Genomic DNA, 27,181 nt, shown 5'->3' on the forward strand with positions numbered 1-27,181 from the left:
AGGGAGTGGGTCAACAAGTTATATTCTTGGTTACAGAAAAACAGTAGATGTGCTCTATATTTTCCTTTTTCGCTTAATTTAATTCGCTTCATCCTCTCCTATCAGGCGTCCAGCCTCTAAGTCATGCTCCTGGCAGCTCATTCGAGGAACCCAGTTCTTTTACATGCTCTGGCTCTGCTTCCATCAGGGGCCTAAATGAGATTGGAGAATTGTTGAGCACACAGGAGTGAGTTAGCGAGAGCGCTAACGCTGAGGTAATGGTTCTATGGATTAGCTTGGAGTTTGGACTGCTTCTGCTGAAGTGTTCCTAAGGCAGCAGGAGAAACTCTGGGGTCTGACGTGGCTCTGCAGCCGCTGGGCGTGTGGAGGTGTTGGGGTGCGGACGCCGCTGTCTGTGCCGGTGCCAGAGAGCCTCACGTGCGGGATGAGTACGCCACGATACTCCACATAGGCCTTTAGCTGCACATCCCACCCAACCCCAGCACACCCATTCACACTCCGCTGACCTTCAACTGCACGGAAATGACACTTATTGCTTTCCTCTTTTTCCACAGAACCTTATTGACTCATCAGTACTGTTATGGGGTTGTAAGGTTTAGGATTTCAGTAAAAAACATTAAATCTACATCATATTGTCACTGTTCTTTGAAAACATGTATCTCAACCTTGGAGGATTTTAAGTTACTACATAATTTAACCACAGCAGCTGTCCTTCACATTCAGTCACTATTTCATAATGAATGAACCAATGCAAATCTTCCAAAATGACTTGGAATCTTTTTTATACTGACTAATATTAAAAGCCAAAAACATTATGTGTAATGTGTTGATTTCATTTTAAGCCTCAATTAAAAAATGAAACTAATTTTTTTGTTTCAAATTTAATGTCCCACCCATTCAGCTGCTAATCAGCTGTATATCCTCCATCACAGGTGATGCCACAACACAAGGAGGGTGAAGACTAGCACATGCCTCCTCCGACACATGGGAATTCAGACTCCGCCTCTTTTCCAACTGCTGCTGCAGCATTGCCGAGTAGCATCACAGCGCGCTCGGAGGAAAGCGAAGTGACTCGGTTCTGATACATCAGCTCACAGACGCCTTGTGCTGATCAAAATCTCCCTAGGAGTGACGAGGGGAATCAAACTAAATCACTGCAGACAGTATAAACCCAAGATATATTTTATGTTTCAGAAGGTATCATTTTATGTTTTAAAGGTAACATATGTTTCTCTAAGATTGCAGTATATTTTCTGCATTAATGCTGCAACACAGAGGTGTACTGACACACCCCCATACCATGACAGAACCTGACTTTTGGGCTTGTTGCTGAGAACAGTCTGGATGGACCATTTCATCCAAAAAAGATCTGGAATACTATTAGCCTGAGCACAGTACACTGTGTTTCCACAGTGGAACAGTCCATTATCTCAGATTTCTTTAAGTCCAGTAGAGAAGTGGGCGGAGCTTCTGGACATGGTGAACATAAGGCTTGTGTTGTGTACAGTAAAGCTGTAAGTGGTATTAGTGAATATAGTAACTCTGTATTATAGTAGAGAAGTGGGCGGAGCTTCTGGTGAACATAAGGCTTGTGTTGTGTACAGTAAAGCTGTAAGTGGTATTAGTGAATATAGTAACTCTGTATTATAGTAGGGAAGTGGGCGGAGCTTCTGGTGAACATAAGGCTTGTGTTGTGTACAGTAAAGTTGTAAGTGGTATTAGTGAATATAGTAACTTGATGCAGTGCATCTGAAGGATTGGAGATACGGGTGTTCAGCTTAGGCTTGTGCTCCCACTGAAATTCTCTGATATTATGGGATGTAGAGGGAGAAATATGCAAATCCCTTCCAATCTTTCCTTGAGAAAAATGGTTTGTAAACAAACTAGAGAACCTGTCTATCTTTATTCCTACCAAATAATCATCAAATATATACAACCCTGAACTGTCCAAAGTTTCTGGAATGTGTTTCAGTTCTAAAATTGATGTATATTAATAAATAAAACATTTAATAAACCTGAGACAGTACTGTCTGCAATCAAACCACTGATGGCAAATTTCTGCTGTATTGCTGTGTCAAAAATGAAAAAGCTCATCTACAAAAACATTTCACATATAATATACAGATGGTGGAAAGCAAAAAGCAAAGCTGGAGGCTTTCATTTGTAAAAAAAATATTAAGCAGCACTGCCCACTAGTGGTGAAAACCCAAGTAATTTCTGTCTGGAAAGATAAACTCATCATCTGGGATGTTCTGTGTGGACAACAGAGCTGACCTTGGTCATGAATTGCTCTTAAATCTTCAGGAATATACAGTATTAGCTCAAACCAAGGTGAAGCAAAGTTGAGGATTACAGCCTGAGTGTGAGAATAGAGAGAGAGAGAGAGAGAGAGAGAGAGAGCCAGTTTAGCGGGATCTCGCACGTCCATAAATCACAAAGGCCCACAGTGTGTGGGGCCTGATTCTCACCCATCACCCCACACTGCATCGAGCGTGGTTTACAGCACAGCGCTGACATTTGTGCTGGAAATTCATTTCGCTGCGAGACAGTTTTAATTAAATCATAAATTTCTAATCTAGAGATGTGATCTGAATGTGCTATGAGCCAGAACAGTAAATTTTACACAGATGGAGTGTGTGTGTGTGTGGGTGGGTGTGTGAAGACGTGGTGACTCAGGAAATGACTCAGGGCAAATGCAATTGCTAAAAAGCAGCCTTTTAAAACGGCAAAATTTTATTTACAGTCTGCGTGGGCCGAGAGTGTTCTGAGTTAAATGTAAAAGAAGACAGAGGCCTCTGGTCAACATTAGCCTTCATTCTCTGAGTATTAAGCTTTATAACACTGGCTTTTGAGGTTAAAGTGGGTAAATGCTAGTGTCACAGGGTGCCCCATTCTGGCCCTCTTTACCTGGACTGTAATGTTTATTAGCATGTCGTATTTCCATTGCATATCTCTTCTTGCAGTTTTCAAGATATTAACAATGATCGAACTTGATTTGATTGTGTGAGATTTGCTTGTATACAGTTTTTGGACTTGTATGCACTTGTTCACTACACTCTTTTTCTTCTATTTTTCCCCAGCTTCCTATTCTTTTTTTCATGTGTGCCTATCTACTGTACTACTGTTCAAATAATGCACACTCTTTTGGACATGCTATCTACATACTTTTGACCTGCACTCATTAACTCATCATTTTCTTTTAATTCCTCATTACTTCCATTCACTCCCATTCATTTTTTGACCCTACCCAGCATTAAACTCCAAACTCTCTTTTATTCAACATCAACCAAACTGCTTGTACTCCGTTCTAAAGTACTCCAGGTTCTTAAGTTCCAATCCACAGCCATATTGAGTCATATTTATCTATTTTTATATTCCTTTATATCCCACTTTATTCCCAATCACTCCTGTTTATTTTCCCCCTTTCTCCCCTTTCCTACAAAACTGCATATATTAGTTCCCAAGTGTTAATCCACAGATATGCTGACCCACATTCATCTTTTTGTCATTTGTTCATCCCTTATTCCTCTTATTCCTTTCTTTCAGGAAATGCACTTATTTTAGTTCAGCAGTTATCAAGATATTGACACCATTCCAACTCCAGAGTGCTTGATTTGATTGTGTGATTCGTAACTGGTTATAGATTTTTGATTGGTTGCAGCATAGCAATAGAATTTTTCAGACTGTTTTTCATAGGATCCTGATGCACACAGTTTATCTCATGGTAGGCCACTGAGAATTCACATATTCACTGTGTCACGCCTACCACAGACTCTGTAGTTCCCATCTCTAACTCTGACGTTCCCGTCTATGGACAATCCCCGGTACGGAACTACACCTCCCAGCATGCTCCTGGCAACACCACATGTTTGGACTCAGCCAACCGCGGCTCATTTGTGCGTTCTACGTCACCGGAATTTTAGATTGTGTTCAGGTGTTAGTAATTAATTGACCCCTTTCTAGTTACATACATAACCGAAATTGCATTATAATTTTTATAACTATTATTATTATTGGTACCACTTTAAAATAAGACTATCTTTATAAAGGGTTCATACATGGTTTACAATTAGTTTATTAATGGTTACTAATTAGGTTGTAAATGCCTTATAAATAATTAATAATCAGTTATAACACATATGTAGAGAGGGCAACAATGACCTGTTGTTTGTCAAATAGTGAACCCACAGCCATCTGTATTGTTGCCTTTTCTACGTATGTGTTATAACTGATTATTAATGTTTTTTAAGGCATTTACAACCTAATTATTAACCATTAATAACCTAATTGTAAACCATTTATAAACCCTTAATAAAGGTAGTCTTATTTTAAAGTGGTAACTTATTATTAACTACATCAGTACACCTGAGCCCATATGATGGTACATTGAACTATTATTAATAATAAATAAGAAGAACTGACAAGAGGAGAATGAGTCTATTCTAAAGTTTCTTCCTTGCCACTCTCCCGCTATCACCTTTGACTTGCTCACTAGGGGTTTAATGTTTACATTTTTTATATTTTGATTTAGGATTTTGTATCTTATAACTGATTTCCTTAAAGCTGTTTTAGCACAATTTAGTAGTACAAAGCACTTTACAAGCCACCTGTAAATAAGTTTGGTTTAATTTAATTGAGTTCATTCTGATTAATTGGACAAATTGGATCTCTACCACACCTCCAACAAAGATGTAGCCAAAGGACAGCCCATACAAAGCCAAGCCATGCATTCCACAGCCACCTGAAACGCCTGCAAAACATCTCACCCACAAATATACAGAGGCCACACCCACGCAAAAGCACATTTCCATAGGGAGCTGAAGAAGCCAAAGCTCCCTCACAGTTCAGGAAGGGAACGGGAACAGGAAGACAGGAACGGGAAGACGGGAGGCAGGAAAGACAAACAGATAGATACGAGAAAAAACGAGAGGAAGAGGCAGCAGAGGGACTGAGAAGCCGAAAACATCAACAAAATCGTAATAAAACGATGGGGACTGACGGACTGGATGGATGAACCAACATGAATGAGTCCAAAAGCAAATATGCATTAAAATATATACATAAATATATATATATATATATATATATATATATATATATATATATATATATATATATATATATATATATATATGAATATCTTCTATATGCACATGTGTGAAAGGATAGGGATTGGAAAACAATATACCTAGGCATGTCCGAATCAAGAAACTGTCTGTAAAAACACAAAACAACATTCTGTTAGTGGGCTTGAGGTCGCCATGATGTTATTATCATTGACGTGGGCTCGCTGCAGAGGCTCAGCCAGCTGTACACAGGCCTATATTGGGTATACTGTGTATACCGTTTTGGCGGCTATCTTGGCTGAAGCTTTAGGCCCAGTTGGCTAGGCCTCTGCATAATCCGCACCAGGTCACTTTCTGCTGATGTACATTATTCCGTTTTTTTAATTTTTTTTTATCAATCCGAGTAGTGTGAGTAATGAAGTTAGATTTGATTGATGTGAGGAACACTGTGGTTACACCATAAGAGAGGAGGTCACGGCTGAGGGGAACTAAAGGAACTGGGCAAAAAAGGAGACTGCATTGCTTGTAAAATGAGTATTCATCATATTTATAAGTAGGCCTATCACAATAATTATGCTTTCGACTTATTGGCATCGACATTGGCCCATTACTAGTCTAGTATATTCATTACAATAGTGGATATTATTTACTTATCCACATATATCTGTGTGTACTTGTATATGTAAATATACATATAGATACATGTCTGTAGGCACACATGATCTAATAAGTCATTTGGATCTTGCATTTTTCTCTGTAAATTAGTGATTGTTGGCTGCACTATATACTGTACAGTTATAACTTATTACTGAAGATTAAAAGTTTTTTTCCCTTTGTCTATTTATCTGTATGTCTGCCTGTTTTACGTTATTCAGTTATATTTATTTAATAACAAAATATATCAATATTAATATTTTTAATAATTAAACAGTCCTTGTCTTTTAAAAGGTTACAACTGGTTTATTACAGAATATGTCCTAAATCAGTGGCATAAAATGGTCTTAATATCACAATGATATTGTTTAATGCAATTATTGTCATCTAAAAAATATATCATTCAAACAAAAATTGTTATTTTTATCTTGGAAGTGTGATGTCAGAGCTATTTTTTTTTTACAGGAAAACAGTTAATTATGGTTACCTTAAAGGTATTTTACCTGTGTTTTATGGTAGATATGACCTAAATATGCTCCACTTTTAAACCCCAGGTTAACACTGTTAGCGATATCAGTGGATAATAACTATGGTTATCAATAACGCGCTAATTTTTTTAAAGCAACCAACTTCTGCTGTAATCTGCCCCGCCCCTGCCCAAAGTGCAGATTTTTTTTCTTGAGTGGTTCACGTGAGAACGTGATCTGGTCTCGATCCGAGCCAACTGTCAAATATACTGCTCATTAATTGAGCTAAACTGCTGATAAGGCGCAGTTTAATGCTATGAACAAACTCTGTCTCTGCTGCTCCATGCTGTTTACACGCGCAGTGTGTGCAGCATATACTGCTTTAATTTGCACTGAATGTCCCGCTAGAAAAAATCTGTTTTTGAAAGCACAGCTGCAAAATTTCAGCGCTCTGCATTAAAGCAGAGCTGGAACACGGATAATAATAATAATAAAAATAAGTTCTTATTCAGAAATCCAACCAAGCAAAGATGTTTACAATATTGTAAAAAAAAATGTCCTCTATCCAATTTTTCACGCATTCTTGATTCCAGTGCCCCACGTTGGCTTTATCTCCTCTCAAACCTACAAGTATACACTAGTATTCTAATTGACACTACTAATATAAATATATTTGCATTTTACATTTGTTATTAATTTATTTACATCCACTTTTTTAATGAATATCCACTATAAAAGTTTGCATCTAAAAAAGAACAAGTGCGATTAATCGCAGTTAATTACAGAATATTGTTGTGATTAATCCGATTACTTTTTTTTATTGATTGACACCACTAATAATAACACATTACATTATTTTGTGCATTTATGCCCCATGTAAATCTGGGCACAGATACAAGTTATACAGTACTGTGTTTAGGACCGATTTAAAGAGACACTAATAGATAGAGGTGATACTAAACTGTAGCTATAATACTTCTGCTTTTACTACTGTTGATGTGCAGATCAGCCATCTTGGATCCTGAACTTGGGGTTGGTGAGGCTCTATCGAAAATCATTCTAACATCCGTATTTAAATGAAAGACAGCATAAGGCATTACGATCTCACAGTGTTATGAGACTATGTGAAGTGAATGTGAAAGTACAGTATGTTAAAGCTACGATGACTCTAGTGATTGTAAGTGATGGTAAAGTGAGAGCTAATGATGTAATATGCATTACACTCTCACACCAGCTGGACTGGTCATCATGCTGTGAGTGGCATTAAACTGTACTGGAATGTGAGGTCATACAGGATTAGTATTGGTTAAAGGTTGGGTGTTTTTAGAGTTAATGGAATGCAAAGGTTAGTCATCAAACATGAAGTTTTGAACAATTAGTGCATGCAGATTATAATCATGCCATGATTATGGATAGAGATGCCAGTGTTTCCTCTAGGATCAAAAGATACAAGCTGTACAGGGCTAGGACAGTAATGCTAGCTAAGCTAACTAAGCTTTAGTATTTGTTTGTTTACCAAAACATTTACATGTGATCTTCTCAGACTTTCTATGTGTCCATATGTCTTATCGATAACATAGCAATGTTAAAACACTGTGTGGGGTTCTGTGGTCAAACAATGCTCAGAGTCATGAAGCACCTGCATGCATCAATGCATACTTTAAATTAAAAGCCCTACACACAATTTTGTAATTGTGATTTTATCATGTTTCATAAAATTAAAAAAAAAATAAAAAAAATGTAGTGGAAACACTGGATGCCTTGCATTCTATCCTTAAGAGTGTTTAGCAGGCATTTACAGTAATTAGTAGAGTCTGAGCGATGGAGGGAACATGTGACAGAATGAAGAACAGGGTTAATGGATGGATGAACAGATGAAGAATGGACACAAAGTCACACAGCCAGCAAGGAGGTGAACTAGAGAACGTTCACTACTTTCTTATCCTTCTTTCCTTCGTTTCTCACCTAAAACAGAAGTCACTGAGACTTTTTTTTTTTTTGTAATTTCAGCCATTTCTCATTTTCTGCAAATAAATGCTCTTAATGACAATATTTTTAGTTGGAATGTGGGAGAAATGTTGTCCGTAGATTATAGAATAAAGCAACAATGTTCATTTAACCCAAACATATACCTATAAATAGCAAAATCAGATAAACTGATTCAGAAACTGAAGTGGTCTCTTAATTTTTTCCAGAGCTGTATTAGAGTGGACAGATGTTCTCAAGCCAAAATATCTGAATATTGAAGTGTTCACGGACCATTAGAATTAGCTGCCTATCACCTAATCACCACACATCTTTTAAAAATACCAAATAATTATTATGTAATAAAAAAGGATCTACATTTCAAGTCACGGGTTATACTTTTTTGTGGTTTTGTTTCTGCTTTTGGTTTTAATTTCACAGAATATGATCATATGCAAATTTGCATGGACGTTTTATGTTTAGCTCCTTTAACCACAGATTCAGCTCCCCTTCTTTGGAAGGTGGTGTATATGCGGTCAATGGTGCTCCATTTACCTACATGGGATTGACTTCACTTTTCAACCAACATCATCCAGCCCACTCTTGCATATACAGTATACAGTCTATGGTTCTGACCCATAGCCTCCGAACAGGATATGGGTCTCATCATGCATCAGGCTCTAATGAGGGTCCAGTGCATCATCAGCTGGAACTTTCTTTGCAACTCTTTGGCACAACGAGCAAATTTAGCTCTGGCATCAGGAGAGAGGCACTTTGAGAGAGGAGTGTACAGAGAGTGTGTTCGGATGCATTGAGGTGAGATAAGCATCCACCTGGAAATGCTTACACTTCATTACATCATTAATCTAAGGACATGAGTGGATGAACAGAGGCAGTCTTAATAATGTGGCAGCTTCAGTCAGCTCTAGGCTGCTGAATGCCTCTACTGTGCAGCAGATTGTGGTGTGTTTGTGCAAAAAAAGGAACATTAAAGACTCTGTATGACTTTCTTCTGAATCAAAGGCTGGCACTGGACCTGGCACTGGACCTGGCACTGTCCCTGGTACTGTGTACTCTAAAGCACTCCCCTGAGTCAGGCCATTAAGAGGCTCTTGGATTGAGACTTTACCCTGCGTCATTTCTCTCTGGCAGAAAAACCTTGCCACTTTTTAATGTCGTGCCTTTTAAGATTAGACAGTTGTGCTGTTTTGTCAGGGCTTTGGCTTCTGCCAACGCAGGGCACTGCTGGAAAAAGAAAAGCCCTGCTGGCCCCTCTGAAGGCAGGGGGCAGTACACAGAATGAGAAAATTAGAGAAAACCTGCTGCTGCATGGAAAATACCTGAAGTTCAAAGAATAGAGCAATAATAGTATTTTCTATACAGTTAAACTGTTATAAAACTGCATTAATGCATTTGTTAACCGATCTAACCATATAAACAACATACTGTGAAATGACTACAGACAGAAATGTCTAATTGTACCTAAGGCCCTATGAAATCAGGAAATCATAGGGCCCTCTGTACTGATTTTTGTTGTCTAATTAATTATCTTTATCCCTATCTTTCCGATTGTCTAAGCCACTAGAGTTGTGAAACATGCCTGTCGTCTGGAGTGGGCCGGATGTATCCAGAAGAGTGGATGTTGAGGGAGAGGATGTTGGGGTCGATGATGGTCTCGTCTGCTTCAGGTGTGTTCCGGATACGACCTTGAATGAACAAAAAGCACAAACAAAAGCAATGTCATGCAAAGGTAATGCGAACATATCATTAAATACAGCATCACTGCTTCATTAAAATACTAGTGCATCTCAAAAAAAAAATTACGATTATTAAAAAGTTACTTTATTTCAGTAATTCAGTTCAAAAACAGCCAATGAAGACCCAAAAATCAGTGTCTCAGAAAATTTAAATATAATATTATTATAAACCAATTGGTACTTTTGGCAGTGTGGCCAGTGTGCCAAGTCCTGCTGGAAAATAAAATCCACATCTCCATGAAAGTTGTCAGTAGCAGAGGGAAACATGAAGTGCTGTAAGTGCTAATTTTCTGGGAAAACAAAACTGCACTGACTTTAGACTTGATAATACAACACAGTGGATCAACACCAGCAGATGACATGTCTCTCTAAACCATCACTGATTGGTGGAAACTTCACACTAGACCTCAAGCAGTTTGGACTGTGTGTCTCTCCACTCCTCCTCCAGACTCTGCTCCTTTGATTTACAAATGAAATGTAAAATTTACTGATGATCAGTGATGGTTTGGAGAGACATGTCATCTGCTGGTGTTGATCCACTGTGTTTTATTATCAAGTCTAAAGTCAGTGCAGTTTTGTTTTCCTAGAACATCTTACAGCACTTCATGCTTCCCTCTGCTGACAACTTTTATGGAGATGTGGATTTCATTTTCCAGCAGGACTTGGCACACTGCCCACACTGACAAAAGTATCAATAGGTCTTCTATAATATTCTAAATAGATCACTCTATGTATAATACATCTATATGAGTTTCACATTTAAACTGAATTACTGAAATACTTTTCAATTATATTCTATTTTTTTAAGATGCACCAGTACATACCAATTGTGATGTATATAATATGTCAAAATTTTGTGTTATATTTTAATTATATCTTAATGTTATGTTCTGTTATATCTTCAGATGCTATTATTATTTTAAGCTGCTAAGCTAAGCTTTAGATACTATGTCATTATTGCAAGATACTACAACTCACCAACAACCAGCTCTCGAACCTCCTTCCACTCAATGTCGCCCCCTGTCTCATGCACCATAGTCACTGTCACTCTCCTCTGGATTCCCTGTGAAAAGACACATAGAAATTACTTAGAAAACTACTGTACGCCCCTGTGTTTGAGTGTACCAAGTTAATATGAATAGAAATAAGTTAATAAGTTAATAATAGTGAACCTGGTGTAATAAGAATGTGCCATGGCAGGGCATTCCACCTCTGTGGTCGACTGCAGCAGGAACGTATCTGTGAGAGAAAAATATACACACAGAATTAATCAGTAGGGGTGGGCGATATGGCTCTAAAATAATATCACGATATTTCAGGGCATTTTTGCGATAACGATATACAGTACTTGGCAATATAGGAAAACAGAAAAATAATGAATTAATTTCAGGAATATAGTATAATAGTATAACAGAATAATCATAATGTGGCAAAATAAATAATACAGCATAAAATACTATAATGCAGCAAAACAATATTGCAGAATATTTAGTGCATGCATATAAACTGCAAACTAAAACAATTATACAATAAATACACCTAAAGCTTCACAGTGAATAATAGACTACTTTTAAGACAAACCATCCCTGTTATCACGATATGGATTTTTAATATCATGATATTTTTGTGTCACAATATATTGTATACGATATAATATTGCCCCCCCCCCCCCCTATTAATCAGTAGTCAAATTAAGCTGATCTGGAAAATATGATGTATGAAGTATGAATCAGTATGATGATACTAATACATAAGATAATCAGCCATATCGGATTTTGTGTGATATTTTTTTTTCTTTTTATTATACACACATATACACATATATAATATAGTACTATGCAACAAATTTTGTCCCCAATGAAAATTCTAAGCTCCTTATTTGGGCATTATATTAGAGAGAATATTAGAATTAATACAAATAACATGTTTTGTCTGATCAACTTGTCAATTTCATTGGTGAATATATATCCATTTATACACTTCAGGTCTGCAACACATTCCAAATAAGTACAGTAGAGCAGGACGTTGTAATGCTGCCATTCTTACGTTGTAACATTTTTCATTTCTAAATTCTCCACACATTCTCAATTGGGGACAGATCAAGACTACTACCCCACCCTCCTGGTGTGTTGGGGCATTACTAGTGATGGAGGGGAATCCTAATGAGTGGGTTGGGTAATTGGCTGTGTAAATTGGGGAGAAAATGGGAAAAATTAGGAATAAAATTATAAAACAAAACAAAACAAAAAGACTACTACCCTCTTCTTCCACAGTCATAGCTTTGTAATGAGTGCAGCATGTTGTTTTGTGCATTTTTGTGTGGAATAATGCATGGATGTCTTAGGAAAATACAGTATATGGTATTAAAAGCAGCCAATGTTGCTCTAAGATCTAAAGAAATTGCATCACAGAACTGTAGATCACATGGCATCGATGAGTTGTGGAATACTGATTGATCTGACCACAATATCACTGTGTGATGGTCCATCCTAGACTCCTCTGAGCTCAGAGAAGTTGGCTGTAAATGGTATTGGTGAATCATTATTTACTATTTTGTGAAGTACATGGTACAAACTCACTCTCCTGTAGCCTCCAGCTCACAAATCTCAAAGAAGACCATCAGGTCGTATTTACAGTGGCAGGGTCCCGCTGTGGGCCGGGTGAGGGTGGTCAGCTTGGTAGCGGGTACTGTTGGAGAGAAGGAGGAAAATAAATTATTAATTTCAGGTCTGACTACAGTGTGAGCTATGGGGAATTCGTTTCACTCACAGGCTGGAAAAGAGGAATCTGAGTTTAATATAAGGAGAAAGCTTATGTGAAGAGGAGGAGAGGAGGAATATAGTTAGAGAGAGGGAGGAGAGGAAGGGGTCCAGAGAGAAGTCAGGGATGACTGTTCTGAATAACAGTCATCCCTCAACATCTGTCTTTTATTATAATGTATCAATGTATATATTTTCATTTTATATACAGTCATGTAAAATAATGAAAAGTATTGGGAAATTTGCTCAGTGTATTATATAGTATGTATCCTGCTTTTGTTGGAGTAACTGCCTCTACTGTCCAGGGAAGGCTTTATCCTAGATTTGGAGATTCTGAAATGTTGCTATGAGGATTTGATTGCTTTTAGTAAGTCAGGATGTTGGATGATTACCACCCCACCTCATCCTCAATTTCCCAGCTCATCCCATCCTAAAGTATTAGACGGAGGTTCATAATTGCAGAGAACACAGTTCCACTGCTCCACAGCTCAATACTGGGGAGCTTTTTACCCCTCAATAGACCACACCTTGCATTGAATTAAGCTTGGTACCCACAGGCTCATGTAATATACTGGCAGTTTTTTTTCTACATGGTCTAGACAAGCCGTTTGCATATGTACATCTGTGTCAGCAGTGGGTGTTGGATAAGTGGTGAGGTGTGATCTAGTTTTTTTTTTTCCCCATATTCTCCAAATTTAGCTGTCTATCCCCATCACTGGTGATGCCACAACACAAGTAGGGTGAAGACTTCAGCTCACAGACTCCTTGTGTTGACTGACATCACTCTAGGAGTGATGAGGGGAAAGAGCACCATCTACCCACCCAGAAAAAGCAAGGCCAATTGGGCTCCGGCAGCTGATGGCAAGCTGCATGACCGGGATTCGAACCAGTGATCTCCCAAACATAGTAGCAGTGATTTAGACCACTGGACCACTCGAAACCCTTGAGGTATGATCTGATAAAGTAGGCCAGCAGCATTGGCCAGCTGGTTGATGGCAAAGCATGGTGAATATTGGGAGTTGGAATGATACATACAGTAGAAGTCCTTACCACCCACAGTGAGCATTGCAGTGTGTAGTAATGATCATTACTGATGGTTTTAATACTAGTTTCTAGTATAGTTTGCTTGCACTTTTATAGAACTGATGCCCTAAGATTTTACAGGGCTGTATAAAATGTTTGGATTGTTTATGTTTATGAATTGAGAAATGATCCTATGTTAACAAACAATACATCTTGTACTGATGTATTATGTATTAATCATTATTTCTGAATAAATATGCTGCAGATGTTAAGGGATGCCTGTAACAAGTCCAAATATGACAAAACACTCAAGATACAAAATCCACTGTAACACAGATTTAGCAGAGAATTTCATCTATCACTGATACAATTACAGTTATATAGAGTTATAAACCTATAGAAGATACAGATATATAGTAGAGTGTGTCCTAATAATATGGAAAAACTGAGGGAGAGAGAAAGTGTTCAACACTGGCACACGTTAGAAACAAGTCTAGGAAACGTCCTGAAACAAAATAACCACCAATCAGTGCGCAGTTACTCTGCTGGCTGACAAGATAAGCTGTATAAAAAAAGAAATATATACAATCTATATTTTTAATTTAAATATTATTGTTAATTTTGTTCACTGTATTTGATCAGAGGAGAGTCTTTGTTTCAGGGACTTTCTGAGACTCATATAAACACACAGGCATTACAGACCCGGTTTCTGCGCTTTAATTACTGAACAGATAGAGAGGGGCGGGGCCGTCAGCTTGGCTTGCTCCTCCCCCTCGAGGAGGAAGGAAACAGCCGCGCCCGCCACATTAAGGGCGTGTCCCGACAGGGAGTCCACCAGTGCCCCATTGAAGACCTCTGGCACCAGGTAGCGAATCAGCTCCAGGGTCTTCTCCCGATCAGGCGGGGTCTCGTTATCTGCAGCTATAGTCCCGCCCCCAATGACACAAAGCTGAAGTGACATGGACCCCAAAAGCGAACACATACCGCAACAAACCACAACAAATCACCAAAACTGTGTAGTTAATTCAGGCTGCCATGGTAACTTCTTAATGATTATGATGATCATGCACATTTGTTGTGATTCTTACAAAAAAAAATTATCTATTTATTTAATTTATTTTTTTTTTTTTTACCAAATTTGACACTGTACCATTCCACATCAGTGCAGAACTACTAGACCATTTTCTTTTTTCATTTTCTGCATCGCTAAAGCAGGACCAGAAAGTACACAGCATCTCATATTAGTAATAATAAATAAATAAATAAATAAATAAATAAAAATATTAGTTGTTGCCAGATATGTCGGGTCTCTTTCCCTCCTTAATTTCACAGAGTTAGCAGGATAACTTACAAAACAAGGATTACTGTGACCTGGAGAATTGGGAGTTTTTTTGGGAGTTTTTTTTTTTTTACATCCCACTCTCCGAGCTACTGATTGTTTCCACCTGTTCTCCCCTGTATGATACAAACACCCCTCAGTTTCCCCTGCACAGTGCTGAGTATTGAATTCGCTGGTAGTTTTCCTAGTCCTTTTAGACACACTCCATTGTATTTGCCTTTTTGTTACTGACCTTTTTTGTATAACCATTTATTGTCTTTTGCCTTGCCCATTCTAATGATTTCCTCCTTTTTTGGCTTCTTCCTTGTATTGTTGGATGTCTCCTCTCACCACTCTTGTAAGCCTAGTTCCTTTGTTAAGATTTTTTTGCTTTTTTGACTGCAAGTGTCTGCCTTTAGTCTGGCATGTGTGACAGTAAATGGACAAATGAACACACTCCAATATTACTTGAAATAATAATTTGGAAAAATTGTACTGATCTCTATTTTAGGCATTTTGTTGTTAACATATTTTTACATTGTATATCTATTATATCTGTCTAAAATTTGGAAATCATTGAAATGTTCCACATTCTTCTGTATTAGTTAAGCCCATTTTCTGTCTGGTTTTAAATAAATGACTCACTTTTCGACGGTAATATAATTGGTAGTCTGGCTTAGTTGCCAGTCTAATTTAGAATGGCAGCCCGAGTAATAACATGACATAACATAACACAACATGACATGACAGAAATAAAAAATGTTAACATGAAATTACCAGGTTGTATTAAATGAGGTGAAAGATCATTAAAGTATCCACAGAATAATTTTAGCACATAGATAAGTGATAAAAGTTGAACCACTGAGTGCTGCTCTTACCTGGTTTGGACAGAGGCATCACCCGGGGGAACTGTCTTCTGCATGGGCGCAGTGGGCTGGTGAGAGAACAATGTGTTTAAATATTAATCTTAAAACATATTTTTAGACTTTTAGACTCAAATGATACAAGTTATCAAAAGTTATGAAAAAATAACTTAATTTATAATTTATAGTTGTTACGCCCTCGCTATGTTTTCCTGTGTTTTCCCCGTTTCCTAGTGTGTTTCTCTAGTACTTTTCCATCACGTGTGTCTAATTTGTAGCTCCGCCCCTCGTTACCTGTCTCCCCAGGTGTTCATTGTTTCATGTTTAGTATAAATAGTACCTGTTAATCTACGTTTGCTGTCGGTCTTTGCACCTTCCCCTGTTGTTTTGTCACGTCACGTTATTGCTTTCTCTACGTTTCATATTTACTGCCTCTTGTTTATTGTCTTTCACGTTATTTCTAGTCACGTTTATTTCCTGTTCGTTTCTTTGTTTATTTTGTATATATTTTCGTATTTATCCTTTGTATATATATCCCTAGCCTTGTTTGTACTTATCTGTTTAGCTTAGCTCTGTGTTGGTTTTCCCTGTTTGTTTATGTATATATATTTATTCGTTATTCCCCTGTTTGTTTATTTGTTTATTTGTTATTTAATAAAGTCTGTCTTACCCGCGTTTACGTCCGCCTCCCATCTGCTCGCACGTTACAATAGTTAATACACACTACAAGAAAATGGATTTAGAACACCCCTGCACTTCACCTTTCAGACCTCTAATTCTTCTCTTCACTGCTGAAACTGAGACTTAGTTCAATGTTAAGCTGAGCTAAAGGTTGCTGTTGCCATGTGGGTCAGCCAGACATCGTCCTGTACCAGTCTTTTGAAGATGTAGGTGAAGACAGTACACTCTTTTTTCCTTTTAAAGCACTGGAAGTTTAATGCTAACTGTTTTATCGTTAAAGTTCACTGGATTTTGTACCATTTCAGGTTATTTGCTGGACCTAAAGAGCTTAAATATGGGTGTTCTAAATCTTTTGGCTTGTAGTGTAAATGTTAGGGCAGGAAAATGTAAAGGGACTGAGAATAAAACAACATAATCAGAACATATTGATAATTCTTAGGTAAACACCTGATGAGGTCCTTGCACAGAGGAGGAAAAGGCTGCTTCTGGTAGTGTCCGAACACTTCAAACACAATGGGCTGTGTCTTTATATACTCCACAAACGACTTGGTCACCTCCACAGCAATCTGGAGAATCAGAAAAACACTGTATTATTATTTTATTTAAGCAAACAATGTTTTATGACCCTTTTGGTTCAGAATTTTTTATATTTATTTAATTGTCTGTATATTGTTTCCCACAATATAATTATTCTTGTTTTAACATTCATTTGTAAAGCAAGGGAGCACAGTCTGGAGGAAGAGTGGAGAGACACACAGTCCAAACTGCTTCAAGGATTCAAGGATTCAAGGAGATTTTATTGTCATTCGCATCACATGTGGTACATGAGGTGGAACGAAATTGTGATCTCACGATCCAGTTTTACACCCAAAGAGCTGTTATTAATAGATATATAGATAAAAAAAAAGAATACAATAAAAGAAATAGAATATACAAAATAGATAGATAAATAAATAAATAAAAATAAATAAATAGAGAGTAGAAGGTTCAGCAACATGAAGTCCAGAGTGCAAGTGTGCTATAGCAGCATGATAATGTGAGTTAGAGCAGTAGAGATAAAGTGTCTCAGTGCAAGTAAAGTGACCATGTTGGTAAACAGTAAACAGTAATTTGTCCTTGGTGTCAGAGCAGTGTGTTGTTAAGTGGAGTTTAAGAGTCTTACAGCTTCCGGAATGAAGCTGTTTCTGAGTCTTGTTGTTTTGCACTTAATGCTCCGCAGCCTCCGGCCTGAGGGGAGTGGGACAAAAAGTGCGTGTGCTGGGTGGGTGGGATCCTTCCTGATGCAGGTTTAGTCTTGAGGTCTAGTGTGAAGTTTCCACCAATCAGTGATGGTTTGGAGAGACATGTCATCTGCTGGTGTTTTCCTGGAAAGTCTTACAGCACTTCATGCTTCCCTCTGCTGACAACTTTTATAGACCTGCGGATTTCATTTTCCAGCAGGACTTGGCACACTGCCCACTCTGACAAAAATACTAATTGGTCTTATATAATATTAAAATCTTCTGAGACACTGACTTATACATCTATATAATGTATGAATTTCACATTTTGAACTGAATTACTGAAATAAAATAGCTTTTCAATGATATTGGAATTTTTTGCACTAGTATATGTATAACTATGTTTTACATAATCATCTACTGCTCTTACTAAACTGTCTACTGCTCATCTTATTTCAATAAACAAAAATAATCCGTACGTTCTGCACATGGTAGAAGCCCAGTGGTGGACCTCGGCCAGTGTTCTTCAGCGGCTCTGTAGAAAACGCCTCGTCGTGCCGATGGATAAAACTGCAAAAAAGAAGATAACAAACATTTCACAGCATTAGCTTAAATTAGTTTTAATCTATAAAGGTCAAGTAATGTAATTTTACTTCAAGGCATCTGTAAAATTCATGATCAATTCACATAGGATAAGAAATCTTGGCATAAATGGCTGCAATGGGAGTACCTTCTCCATTTATGCACTTCCGTCACATCCAAAAAACAATCTTAGCACACTTACTGTACAACCCACTGACATGCTAAAAGTCATGGGACAGCAGTGTGCAAATAGGTTACACATTGTCACCTCAGGAGACACACACCTGTATACTTTGTTGTTATCTAGTGAGCGAGACTGGTTAAACAGTCGCCATGCTCCATGGCCGACTTGATAAACTTACTTGAACTGGCAGAAGATGTCTGCATACTCCGCAGAGATGCTGGATGCCTGGAGCACCGTTACTCTGAACGTGAAAACCTCCCCAATCTTCAGGTGCTCCAGAGCACCATCCAAAACTCCGTCCAAACCCGACTTTACTGGGCTTTCCAGGTCATCTGGGTTGGCTGCAATGACCAATCAGAATGACAAAGCAATAAAGAACAAAAATGACACTGGTACATACACTCATCAGCCATAACATTAACACCATCTCCTTTTTTCTACAGTCACTGTCTAGCTTATCAGCTGCACTTTGTAGTTCTATAATAATTATAGCATGTAGTTCTGTATCTGTTTCTCTGTATACTTTATTATTCTCCTCCTTTCACCCTGTTCTTCAACACTCAGAACCCCACAGGAGAGAACACCACCACAGAGCAGTTATTAATATTTGGGTGGTGGGTGGCAGTGCTGCTGGAGTTTTTAAACACCTCTGTGGGCAGCATCTTGTGCCCACTGATGAAGAACTAGAGGATGATTCTAATGCTATAGCTTTTAAAGTCTATTTTAAACCTCATGTGTTACCTGCACAGGTGTTGTTATTGACTTCATCTGCAGATGGGATCATCTCTGCATTCTGCCCCTCCCCCTCCACAATCCTCAACTCCTCCTGAGACGGTCCAGTCCGGGTCAGTCCATTAGGACATGACTCTGCCTGAAACTGAAAGTAAAAGAAGTTCAAAGATACCAAATTGTACTAATTCACAAGTTGTTCCTCTGCCAGGACACCTGTGTTTGGGTACAGAAACAGAATAAAAAAATGAAATGGATTAATATTTAATATGGATTAATATGTATATATTTTTACATGCCATCCATCATTACTTTACTTCCATGGATTAAGAAAAACCTACACTAGTGTGGAAGATGTTTAGTAGCTTTCCAACTGTCAATTATTAGATTTGTTTTTTACCTTCTCAAACTGCTGGTCCTCAAAAGATATCTTGGCGGTTCCAGACTGCCGCACGCCCGAGCCGTAATCCGGTGCCTCCTCATCGGCTGGAGGAAAAACCAGAGAGCCTTCACTTCACTTCCTCATGAAGTCACACACACCGTATTGTTGAGATACAACCACAGGAGTTTCACAAAGCACAATACCTCACTAAAGCTGCATAACTTCTAGTAGAAGTTCATCCAAGATGACCATTACCTCATAGATGTGTTTTAGGCCTTTTCTAGATATACAGTACCAAACTGCCCCATGTAACTCTAGTGAAGCAGCCACAACAATGCTTAGGAGAACTGCGTGCCTGTCTGAAATCCTGTAATTTTAATCTAATAGCTTAGTTCACATGCTTCTCTCACTTTTAGTGTCACACACTGTTTCTCTCAGCTCAGTCCAGGAATGCATGTGCAAAGTGTTTCCTTTAGTGAAGTTCCACTTTCTGACTGGGAAGCCCAGGAGCAAGACATGCCAGTTCTCACTTAATTCTGCTTTAATACTGAGTATGTTTTGTGTTTTCTGATGGACCAACTCTAGCTGGTTATGTTGGTTGACCAGTATAGCCATTGACCAATATAGAGTACAGTATGTTTGATAGTTTATCTGGTCTACAAGCAAGACCAACCTGATGAAACTAGACACATGGTATAAGCTGGCCTGACCATGCTGGTGGACCATGTAACATATGCTTTGATGATCAAGAGCTGGTTACACAGCTAGATTACCAGTGCAAGGAATGTTTTCACCTAGCTGACCATGTTTTCACCTATTTATAATCACATTGACCACCAAAGACCAGCATAGACCATCTATAGCCATCTTAGACCATCTATAGCCATCTTAGACCATGTAAAACCATCTTAGATCATCTAAAACCATCTTAGATGATCTAAAACCAGCTTAGATCATCTAAACCCATCTTAGATCATCTAAAACCAGCTTAGACCATCAAAAACCATCTTAGATTATCTAAAACCAGCTTAGATCATCTAAAACCATCTTAGATGATCTAAAACCAGCTTAGATCATCTAAAACCAGCTTAGATGATCTAAAACCATCTTAGATCATTTTAAACCAGCTTAGATCATCTTAAACCATCTTAGATTATCTAAAACCATTTTAGAAAATCTAAAACCAGCTTAGACCATCTAAAACCATTTTAGATAATCTAAAACCAGCTTAGATCACCTAAAACCATCTTGGACCATCTAAAATCATCTTAGAAAATCTAAAACCATCTTAGATCATCTAAAACCATCTTAAATAATCTTAAAACATTTTAGATAATTTTAAACCAGCTTAGATTATCTAAAACCATTTTAGATCATCTAAAACCATTTTAGATAATCTAAAACCATTTTAGACCATCTAAAGTCATCTTAGACCATCTAAAACCAGCTTAGATCATCTAAATGCATCTTAGACCATCTAAAGTCATTTTAGATCATTTAAAACCAGCTTAGATGATCTAAAACCATCTTAGATCATCTAAAACTAGCTTAGATCATCTAAATCCATCTTAGACCATCTAAAAGGGTAAAGTCTAAGACCAGTACATGTTGAGATCAAGTCAAGATCAAGACTTTTAGTAGTTGATTTCAGGTCAAGACCAAGACTGTAAGTGGCCGAGACTGAGACCAGATTATCATATACAAAATATAAAGAAGAAATTAGAAAAAATATGAATAAACGTGACATGTAAATGATCTCTATTAATACATAAAATGTTCTCTATATTGTATATCTAAAAATATAACATATAATATATGGATCAAAAGCAACAAAAGTTCAGTTTCTATTAATCATCAACTCAGAATCGAGTTGAGACACTAATGGTTACCATTCACAATAGTTTTCTCAATAGATTCCATAAATTCTTAAGACCTGTTAAAAATATATTACCTCAGCCACTGGTATGTCAGAAGACCTGTTTTTCCATCATAATTCAGGGTCCCAATCTTACCTGATATGGCCTGAACAGCCACTCGCAGAAAGCCCTTCACCTCGCCCTTCTCGCTGACGATGGCGACTCGATGAACGAGCGGAACAGGATACAGCAGATTACTCAGATACACAAACGCCCTGCGGGAGAGAGAGATAGGAATAAATAAAGAGAAATGTTCAAAACGGTGGCACCAAGGGGTGCCAGAAGTCTTGGTACAGTGGACGAACGTGACACACAGCTGCAAAACAACCAAACAAGCAGGGGCTGCAGGTACATGACTGGCCCATGACTGGATATATATCAAATTAACTGACAAATTAAATCATTTTAGCTTCTCTATAAGCAGTGTGTGTGTGTGATTTTATATATTTAACATTTAAAGACATTGATTGGGTAGGTTTAAGGAGCATGGGCTGGTGGGTGAAACTAAGCTTTTCATATTTAATAAGCTAAACTACTAAAACAATGTGCAAAGTGCTCAAAATATGATGTATATATGTGTGTCCAAGATGGAACTGAGTAAACGTGTGGGTATGCTGTATAGTACTGTATGTATCCATGGTTAATTATTTGGTACATGTACACTATATGTCCAAAGGTTTGTAGACACCCCTTCAGCTAATTTGGCCTGATTGCACAGATGTGCAAATGCACATGCTCAGCATGTCTAATTCCCGTAGAAATGAAGACTTGCCAATAGAATAGGACTCTATAGATCAGATTAACAAACATGAACATATTGGCACCATGCTAATGTCAGACATGGGCAATAGAGGGGAATAAAGCAGCATCTTTCTTTCAATATTTAAATAAAAAACACATTTACATTATCTCTGTCACACCTTAAATTTGGAAAACAGGCAATAAAAACAAAGTGTTTGACCCTATGAGCCCACTAGCAGTACCACTGCAACACACAGGTTAAAAAAATGAGAAGTAGAAAGTCTTCTCTGGACAGTAGAGACAGTCACTCAAACATAAGCAGAATAAACTCCTTTTAAGACCTTTAATTTTAGAAGAAATAATGAATGAACAGGTGTCCCTTTTGTCCTTTTGGCCATATAGTGTGTGTAAGTGTGCATTACACTCGCCAGAAATAGACTCATTAAATTATAATTGCACCATATCAGTCTAGATCTTATTTATACAATAAAAATGCTTGGAAATCCTGAACATTAAACTCAGTAAGAACGTAAGCCAAACACTAAAAAGTACTTTAGCAAGAACTGACTGTATAACCTAGGCATGGCCAAAAACTACGTTTCCCATGATCCCATGGAGGGTAGACATTTAAGGGGAAAGGGGTGGACAGCAACGGAAACAGCCGAGGACAAGATTGGTGAGGTGCAAAGAAGGCATGCTCAGGACAAAAAAAAAAAGAGCTAACAAAAGTAACGTAACCAAAAAGTGTCTCAAGTGACTCAAAGATTAGAAAGGCAAATAATAAAAACCAAGCAGCACTTAGCTCCAACAAAAGTGCCAGTCCTAAAAGCAGTACGACAAAATAGAATAAAAAAGCCATCCTGTTAAAAACGAGTGACGAGCTGCGAAAATACAGCCAAAAAAAAAAGAAGCAAAAAGTGAGTGTGAGCCAATCCACCAACGTTGTCTGCGTTAAAAACCTCACAAATAACGTGAAATAAAACGAACGCTGAGGCATGCCTATAGAGACAACTGTTTCAGAAACCAGCTCTTTCATCTTGAGATATGGCAGACATCCTGAATTACCGCTTTCCCATTTTACAGGAAACATTTATCCAGTTCCCGATGAATCCTGGATCTCATTCGTCAGAAATCCATGCAAGGTAAAGCAAAAACGGAGCTTGTTCGTTTCTGTGTTCGACCAAACAAACATCTTCATTGCCTTCAAAGCTGTGTTGCGTCCTTTGAAGAGGCGCTAGGTGATGCAGCGCAGGTAAAGCTGTGACACACACCTCAGCATGAAACACAGATCTCAGAGAGATGCTTCAGTTCATATCAGATTTTAGCCATTATGATTTAATTAATTATGACCAATTAGAATAAAGATATTTATATTATAATCATAATACTTCTGAAGGAATGTATCCCAGATTAGTGAATGCTCGAGGCCAAGGTGTGTGTTCAGATGTTCACAGTTCAGATGAAAGTCAAATGTATGGAAATGAGAGAAGACAGGTTTAAACCCAGAAATGTCTACCGAATTCATGGTTTTAATAAAAAAAAATCAAGAGAACATCTATCCCAGCCTATTTATATACAAAAGCAAAAGCACTGGCTAGTGATCCCTCTCTACTGTAAATAATATAAATGTAAGTAATGTAATATTGTAAGCAGTAGAGGCAGAGTAAAGGACTGTGTGATCCCCTGCTGTGAAAAATGTGTGCATACGGTAAACGAGTGTACATACTGTAAACCAGTGATTCAATATTTTTATTTGTACATGATAGTGTGCATGTGTGTGAGAGTGTGTGAAAGTAAATGAGTTACACAGAGTTGCCAGTTTGTTTAGTTATTAATTTTACTTCTACCTATTGATCACCTTTTTAAATAGTCCATATACATTATCATATACCATCAACTCTTCAGTGCCATTGCTCTGCTGTGCTAAAAATGACATATCATAAAAATAATAGCTGGTCACTTGTGGTTAGCAGTGCTGCTCCATTTTTTTTTTAAAGGAGGGCGGAGTAGTCATAATTGGCATAATAAACAATATCATTAACTTCTAGACCTCTGCATATTAATGCTGGGGCAGAGGCTGCTATTTTGCTTTAATTACACCTCATGTTAATTAAAAAAATTACCTGCAATTACTTCAGATTGTAGGTTTTAATTCATTTATTTATTGTAAATAAATATATTAATGTTACAAATACATTTGATTTAGCTGTCAAGATTAGGTTACATTGGTTATGTTATATTAAGGCAGAGACTGCACAACAGGTTGATGTCCACAGGTGTGCAAATTTGGTAAAACATGCATTGGAACAGGAGCCCCGCCCACTGGAATCAGAGATGGAGGACACGTCTACCTCCAAAATAATCATTAGATGCAGCCCTAAAAAAAGGGCACTTACATCCGTAGCTGGTAGTTTCTATACGGTCATTATTATAGGCATGAATATTATGGCAATATATCCAAATCATGTCCAAAGAAAATGAATGGTCACCTGTCGCGTTATCGATTTCCAGTGTGAATGCAGGGTTAGAGAGACATGTCATCTGCTGGTGTTGATCCACTGTGTTTTATTATCAAGTCTAAAGTCAGTGCAGTTTTGTTTTCCCACAAAAATCTAACAGCACTTCATGCTTCCCTCTGCATCTGACAACTTTTATAGAGATGCGGATTTCATTTTCCAGCAGGACTTGGCACACTGCCACAAGTACCAATTGGTCTTACGTAATATTCTAATTTTCTGAAACACTGATTTATGCTGTAAGCCATAATCATTGACAATAAAGGAAATAAATACTTAAAAAAGATCACTGTGTGTAAGATATTTATATAACATATATGAGTAAAAGATGTTGTATAAACTGACAACTCAGTGCTCAGTGTGAACGGTGTGTGTACAGTATATGTACAGCATGTGTGTACGGGACAGAAGACAGATGTCCTTTGTCTCAGTGTGAAAGAGCTAGTTTCCTTTCCCAGCATGCTCCTGAAACCTCACCAACCTTCCCACTACACTGAACAGAGGCGAGCGCTCGTAAAAGGGGTCCTCCGTCTCGCCGGAGCTCCGGCACAGACCCCTCTCATCGTCCTCATACTCTTCGTCCTCATCGTCATCATCGTCCTCGTCGCCGAGCTCAGAGCACAGGTCGTCGGACAACTGCTCGTCGCTGCAGTCCTCCAGCTCCGCCCCCACCCCCGCGCGGAGCCGGGACTGGACCAGCTCCGTGATCTCGGAGGTGGTGGTGGGCTCGGAGAGGTCGGGGGAAGCCGTGCGGTCGCTCGCTTGCTCACTAAGGCATGAGGTGAATAGGGGGTTGCTGGTGTGGCCAAAGACACGGGAACCCAGTTAGTACAGTAAGCCAGTTAGTTAGGGATTTCACGTACGGGCCGGGTCACCTGACTCAGAGTCCTTAACTGGCAGAGAGTCTTAATTGGCTAATTGGTAATATGTGTAACAAAAATATGTGTACATACTGTATATTTCCGAACATTAAACCCACACCAATGAGCCAAAACATTAAGACAAGAACCTGCCTAAGACAAAAACGTGGGTATTAAACCCTACAACCCTGTCATCAATAACTCACTGCGCTACCTACTGAACCACCACTGCCTAATATGCAGTCATATATGCCACCCAAAACAGCTACATTGGTCAAGACCTGACACCAAGACATTACAGCAGGTTCTAACAGTCCTGAAAATTTTACTCAGCACATTCCATCCCACAGATAAACAGAGCATGCATACCTGCCTGTCCAAGAGATGTGACTCATAATACCAAGCAAACTTCTTCTATTGCTTTAATGTCCAGCCCAGAAACTGCCCATTATCTCATCAATTAGGGTTTAAAATACAGGACATCGCAAAACCTGGAAATATACCACTATGTCTTAATGATTGACTCACTGGTATATACAGTATGTGCACTATTATTTGTGATGTCGTACCATTGAAACTTTGGGCCCTATTGTACACACATGCTAGTTTCTCTAAGCTTACCCCTTATCTTACACCCAGTCAACAGTCTATTAAAATACACACTGCTTGATTAATTGCACGTTAAGGCCAAAACACACCCATGATTAATTAAGAGAATTAGTACATGCCTTTTGCATGTTTTAAGCCACGGAAGGTGTATTTTTTACTTCCTGACGGTACCAAAGACACACCGACACGCCCTAAATCCAGCTACGTGATGCACAATTGACCAGTGCGCTATAGATTGCTAAAATAAGGCCCCAAGTATCAATCACAAAGTGTACATACACACTACATGGACGAAAATATTGAAACAACCACAGCAACTCCACACCAAAGGGGACCAACTCCACACTAATGGGTTTAGACTATAGGGTTTAGAATAGGACTTCATAAAAAAGCTCCTGTAGATGTGTTGTGTAGGTGTCCCAACACTTTTGTGCATGTAGTGTATTTCCTCATATCCATGCAAATTTTGTAAAATTCCGCACGTGCTGAGCACCAATGGGTTACAAAATACACACAGTATACAGAAATAAATAACAATAAAATAGAGAACACTTAAGAATATGTTTCCTTTTTTCAGCTTTGACCCTGAACTCTGTTAATTGTATTTCACTGTACTGTATATGTAAAAAAAAGTGTATATATTGCTGAGATGGATATTTTATGGAGGACTGCTTGTGCTTTTGCCTCTTTAGTGGGATATGTTGTTAGTGCAACACACATCCTGTAGCACTTAGTGTTTAGAGAACACCGTGATTACTAAGCGATACAGCCGTTAGAAATAAAAATTATGGTTGGAAGGACAGCTGGGACATTGCATATTATCACTATAATAAGAAAAAACTTTTTTTAAGATCTAAAGCAATCTAAAATGTTTGACTTTTCTTCCAAT

General features: G+C 38.1%; 1 protein-coding gene across 16 annotated transcripts in view; it reads right to left on the bottom strand.

Annotated features, from left to right (window-relative positions):
- The window catches only part of kif1aa (kinesin family member 1Aa), a 110,453-nt gene that overhangs the window by 15,999 nt on the left and 67,273 nt on the right, over positions 1 to 27,181 (bottom strand). For 4 of the 16 annotated variants that reach the window (XM_022675464.2, XM_022675463.2, XM_022675461.2 and 1 more), the window contains 11 exons: positions 21,663 to 21,781; positions 19,669 to 19,754; positions 19,281 to 19,416; positions 18,718 to 18,880; positions 18,253 to 18,343; positions 17,001 to 17,119; positions 15,888 to 15,943; positions 12,489 to 12,597; positions 11,082 to 11,148; positions 10,888 to 10,972; positions 9,753 to 9,858 (listed from right to left, as the gene is read on the bottom strand). In XM_022675464.2, coding sequence (XP_022531185.2) covers positions 9,753 to 9,858; positions 10,888 to 10,972; positions 11,082 to 11,148; positions 12,489 to 12,597; positions 15,888 to 15,943; positions 17,001 to 17,119; positions 18,253 to 18,343; positions 18,718 to 18,880; positions 19,281 to 19,416; positions 19,669 to 19,754; positions 21,663 to 21,781 — 1,137 coding nt within the window. Of the gene's footprint in view, positions 1 to 5,188; positions 5,216 to 9,752; positions 9,859 to 10,887; positions 10,973 to 11,081; positions 11,149 to 12,488; positions 12,598 to 15,887; positions 15,944 to 17,000; positions 17,120 to 18,252; positions 18,344 to 18,717; positions 18,881 to 19,280; positions 19,417 to 19,668; positions 19,776 to 21,662; positions 21,782 to 25,304; positions 25,620 to 27,181 lie in introns of all 16 variants that reach the window. The other 12 variants (XM_022675457.2, XM_022675456.2, XM_022675449.2 and 9 more) reach the window with 7 other exon arrangements.

Source organism: Astyanax mexicanus, chromosome 5 (genome assembly GCF_023375975.1).
Source record: "Astyanax mexicanus isolate ESR-SI-001 chromosome 5, AstMex3_surface, whole genome shotgun sequence".
NCBI lineage: Eukaryota > Metazoa > Chordata > Actinopteri > Characiformes > Acestrorhamphidae > Astyanax > Astyanax mexicanus.